Below are 4,857 nucleotides of genomic sequence, written 5' to 3' on the forward strand. Positions count from 1 at the left end.
TGCCTCGGACACGGGCTCCACCCACCTGACGGGGCTCCTGCCTCGGACACGGGCTCCACCCACCTGACGGGGTCGTGCCTCAGACACGGGCTCCCCCCACCTGACGGGGCTCGTGCCTCGGACACGGGCTCCACCCACCTGAGAGCTTAGACTGCCTGGCCCACAAATCAGAGCAGAGAGGGCTCCTGGGTGACTGCGTGGGGTAGAACCAAAGGTGGAAGAGTGGCCGGGCAGGAAACATCACCCACAATGACCAGGTGCCGAGGTGCCCTGCCAGGCTCACCAGCCCAAGGCCCCCACCCGTGACATCAGGAGCCACAGCACGCTTTGGTTGAAGTAATTTTCATTTCCACCTGCTGCTGACACTGCTGGCTGTGGGTCTTCACAGCGAATCACTGACCACTTCTGCGCGGGTTCCCGGAAACCTGTTCCCTCCACGTTGCACCCCCCATCCCCCTCCGCGTTTCCCCTGTTGACTCCTGCGTCTTTGACTCCAACACTTGTTTCCTGGAGATCCCCAGTGACCAGCCCTGCTGGGGGTCTTCTGTGGGGAATCCCGGGGGCTGCACTCTGGGGAGTCCTAAGGGACCACCCTCCTGACCAGTCGGCCTCAAGCAGGCAGCGGGGAGTCCTAAGGGACCACCTTCCTGACCAGTCGGCCTCAAGCAGGCAGCTGGGCTGCCCTGAGAGCTGCTCCTTGGCAGGTTCAGCCTCACGCCTCCCTCCGTGTGTCCCTCCCACCCAGGTACTTCCTGCAGCCCCGGGACAACGGTAGCAAGAGCCTAAAGCCAGGCGACCTGGGCTCCCTGCGGCTGAACGTGGTGTACACGGAAGACCATGTGTTTTCTTCTGACTATTACAGCCCTCTGCGGGACCTGCTGTTGAAGTCTGCGGACGTGGAGGTGCTTGTCCATGCTGTGGCCTGTGGGTGTGGGCAGGCGGTGCCACCTGCCTGGGGCCCCGCCCCACGCGTTGCCCCACCCTAGAAGGCACCTCCTCCCTGAGGGGGCCTTTCCCGCACCTCCCAGCCCGGCCTGTTTCCCGCCCAGATGCCTGGACCCCTTTGCTGGGGGCACTGGTCCGTCGGCAGGTGGAGCCGTGGGAGCCTGGTGATGCTGAGGACTCTCCGGGTTGTTTGAGGGGGACCCCATCATCAGGGTCCCTCTGCCGGCTCAGGAGCCCTAGAGCTGGCTGCATTTGGGGGTTGCTAGGAGGAGGAGCAAACGCCCCTCCAAGGGCCCAGCCAAGCAGCAGCAAATGGGAAGTTTTGGTGCTTTTGTGAATATATGTGTTTCTGTCTCAGCAAAGAGCCGTATCTATTGTGGCTGGAAGTGAGACCCCAGCCAGGGTGGGGACAGGCCTCTGAGGGTCCCACACCCCGGGCCCCGGCACTGACCTCGCCCCTCCCCGCAGCCCGTGTCAGCGTCCGCGGCCCACATCCTGGGCGAGGTTTGCCGGGAGAAGCAGGAGGCGGCTGTCCCGCTGGTGCGGCTCTTGCTCCACTACGGCAGGGTGGTGCCCTTCATCAGTGCCATCGCCGGCGCGGAGGTGAAGCGGACCCAGTGAGTGCCCGCCCCGCCCCGGGGGAGAGCGGCCTGGACCCGCTGCAGGGATGGCAAAGTCGTCGCCGGGAACCACGTCCTGGCGCAGGGCTTGAGGGAATTCAAGGGTCCGCAGAAACCATGTGGATTCAGGCTGGTTTTCACAGACCCAGTTAATGATTCTTTTTCTTTTCTTTGAAAGCTCCATTTGCCTTTGAAATCCCGGGTAGAGTGAGTGAGTGGGGAGGGGCTCGAGAACAGCTCAGGTCCCCTCCCTGGGGCACTTTGGGAGCCCATGAAAACGGGGCATGGCTTCCCTCAGGACCTGCTGAGCGCGGTTTCCAGACGCCTTTTTCTAGAAACATCCGGCTGCACCTGTGGCCACCGTAGCTGGCAGGAGGGGTTTGCTTCTCTGCTGGCCCTCGGATCCTGCCAGGGTCTGGTGCTCAATTCTCTGTGCAGGCACAGGCCGCAGAGGGCGAGAGGACGGGAGCAAAGGCCAGCCAGGCTCCTCCTGAGCTGGTGGCCACGCCGGCAGCCTAGTGGTTCCCTCTGGCACTGTTGACACAGGACGCTTCCGTGGCCAGGGCCTCAAGCTCCTGGCCTGGTTGTGCTGCTTGTAAAATGTCAGGAAGCCGACTGATGGGCGTGCGCTGACCTCACGGCCCACAGGCAGGGGCTCGGGCCAGGCTCTGCTCCGACTTGCTCTTCCGCGTCCCCAGGAGACAAACGCTGTCCCCGTCGCCATTTCCCAGGGACCCCAACACCATCTTCCGAGGAAACTCACTGGCGTCCAAGTGCATCGACGAGACCATGAAGCTGGCGGGGATGCATTACCTGCACGTCACCCTGAAGCCCGCCATCGAGGAGGTGAGCACGGGGCCGGAGTCCTCAGCATCGCGGGGTGCGGGGAGGACTTCTGCTGACAGGGCACTGCACAGGGATCCAGCCAGACCACGAGCTGGGCTTGAACGTCCGCCCTTCCGGCCTTGCCGCAGGGATTCTGATTCATTCACTTTTATTGAGAGGATGTTCCCTGTGTACTCCAGAACCTTCCAGATTGTCCCAAATTAAAACTATACGTAAGAAAACCCACCATTCCACTAAGGAGAATAACATGCAAGAAAAACCTGGCTCTTCCCAGGGAGACCTTTCTCCACATGTCCTGCGGTCCCCTATGTGTGGGCCCCGGCTGCACGGCACATTTGAGCTGCACACCCAGTCCTCACCCACCCTCTGATGCCCGCACGCCGAGTCCCCCCACCCTGTGATACCCACATGTGCAGTCCTTACCCGACCCTCTGATGCTGCCAGGTTGTGCCCCGTGTTTATGAGCAGCTTTGTAAACAGGCTCTTTGCAAATGTGAGAAAATTTAACATAGCATTCTGGTTTGCTCTGTGGGCAGAAACATGGCAGCATTTTGAAGTAAAAATATTATTAAAGGCCTGCGAGGCCTGGTCTGTGTGACTGGTGCACATCAGCGCATCACTCCCCGAGAAAGCCCGGCTCGTCTGATCACGGCCACACATCACTCTCGGAGAAAGCGGGCACGTCTGATTGTGGCCATGGACTGGGCCCCGTGCCCGTCGTTTGCACCTGACCTCAGCAGCCTGTGACACAGGCCCAGAGCGGCCCCCTTGCAGCCAAGGCTCAGGGCGACACCACCCAACGGTGGCCCTGCAGTCCGGCATCACCATGTCCCTCCGTGCCTCACCATGCCCCCTGTGCCCCTCCACGCCTCACCATGCCTCACCGTGTCCCTCTGCGCCTCACCGTGCCCCTCCGTGCCTCACCGTGCCCCTCCGTGCCTCACCATGCCCCTCCGTGCCTCACCGTGTCCCTCCGTGCCTCACCGTGTCCCTCCGCGCCTCACCACGCCTCACTGTGCCTCCTCATGCCCCTCCGTGCCTCACTGTGCCCCTCCGTGCCAGTGGCCACGTTCGGGGAGCTGTCTTGGCATTTTCTGGATGAGGCTCAGGGTCTGCATCTCAGCCAGGCCTGAGCCCCCCTCCTCCCTCCCTGCCTGTGCCACCGGAACCCACTCACAGAGCCCCGTCTTAAATCTCTCCCCAGATATGCCAGAGCCACAAACCCTGTGAAATAGACCCTGTGAAGCTGAAAGATGGAGAAAACCTTGAAAACAACATGGTAGGTTTTGTTCACGAACGCAACCAAAGCCAGTCACCTGCTTGGGGTCTTTCAGCCGGTGGCTGCCTGGAAACTCTGACTCACCCCGTGAGCCCGGTTGGGGTGGGCGCAGGACTGGGCGTAGGGACACCTGCCACGCCTGGCTACAGTACGCTGGCTGCACTGCTGGGAGCCTCAGCCACCGCCTTAGGCCTGGCCTGTGTGCTCGGCTCTGCCTCCCCTGGGGTGTCCCGGCCAGCTTTGGGGATCTGGTCTGCACACCCCAGCTCTGCCTCCCCTGGGACGAGGGCTCCTGCCCCCGCCTTTTCCTGGGACAGGATGGCCTCCCCGCCTCCCCAGGCTGTCCCCAGAGCTGTGTCCTGCCTTTGAAAACAGCAAACCTCCCTGATGTTGAACTTGCCCCAACAGTTTAGTAGTCACTTCACATGATACTTCTTGCAGACGGTGCTGTTCGGTCATCTCTGTATGAAATGACCAGACAGAGCTCTTGCCTCGGGCAGGCACCTTCTAGCGAGTGTCCGTTCCCCACTCAGTAAATGAGGTCGGGGCAGAGCGGGGGAGCGGACGTGGCGCCCCGAACGGGGTGTAGTGATTTTCACGCGTGAATCGCCACAGCTTCCAGCACAGATTTCCAGGGGTGGCTGTTCACACGTGTCTTGCTGCTGTGGCTGCCCTGTGCCCGCCCTCAGCCCCTCCCCACGCGCCCCTCCCTGGGTGTGTCCTGGTGCTACACGCACCTGCGGGCAGCCTCGGCAGTGGGTCCCAGTGCCGTGTCCCGTTGCAGGAGAACCTACGGCAGTACGTGGACCGTGTCTTCCACGCCATCACCGAGTCCGGGGTGAGCTGCCCGACCGTCATGTGCGACATTTTCTTCTCGCTCCGGGAGGCGGCGGCCAAGCGCTTCCAGGGTGAGTGCCCCGGACACCCTCGTGTTGCTGAGAAATGGCCACAGCCCCGTTCTGGGTGACTCCCACCCAGGCAGAACCCCCCGCAGCCCTCGCTGGACTAGAATTGTGGGGGCGTGAGCCCCAGTTCAGAGGCTGGATTTTTCCGGGGTTTTGTGCCTGGGCCAGTTCCCCAGTTTCCCGACCGCAGTGGTCTCCGGGGTCCCCAGCCCTGAAGTTCATGACCGCAGTGATCTCGGGGGGCCCCATCCCTGGAGTTCAT

At 62.3% G+C, this 4,857-nt stretch overlaps 1 protein-coding gene across 1 annotated transcript in view; it reads left to right on the plus strand.

Moving 5' to 3' along the window:
- Positions 1-4,857, plus strand: part of RASA3 (RAS p21 protein activator 3) — a 128,865-nt gene that overhangs the window by 92,995 nt on the left and 31,013 nt on the right. The window contains exons 12-16 of the mRNA XM_026447167.2: positions 746-902; positions 1,414-1,562; positions 2,297-2,411; positions 3,616-3,690; positions 4,475-4,598. Of these exons, the coding sequence (XP_026302952.2) occupies positions 746-902; positions 1,414-1,562; positions 2,297-2,411; positions 3,616-3,690; positions 4,475-4,598 (620 nt within the window). The remainder of the gene's footprint in view (positions 1-745; positions 903-1,413; positions 1,563-2,296; positions 2,412-3,615; positions 3,691-4,474; positions 4,599-4,857) is intronic.

Source organism: Piliocolobus tephrosceles, chromosome X (genome assembly GCF_002776525.5).
Source record: "Piliocolobus tephrosceles isolate RC106 chromosome X, ASM277652v3, whole genome shotgun sequence".
NCBI lineage: Eukaryota > Metazoa > Chordata > Mammalia > Primates > Cercopithecidae > Piliocolobus > Piliocolobus tephrosceles.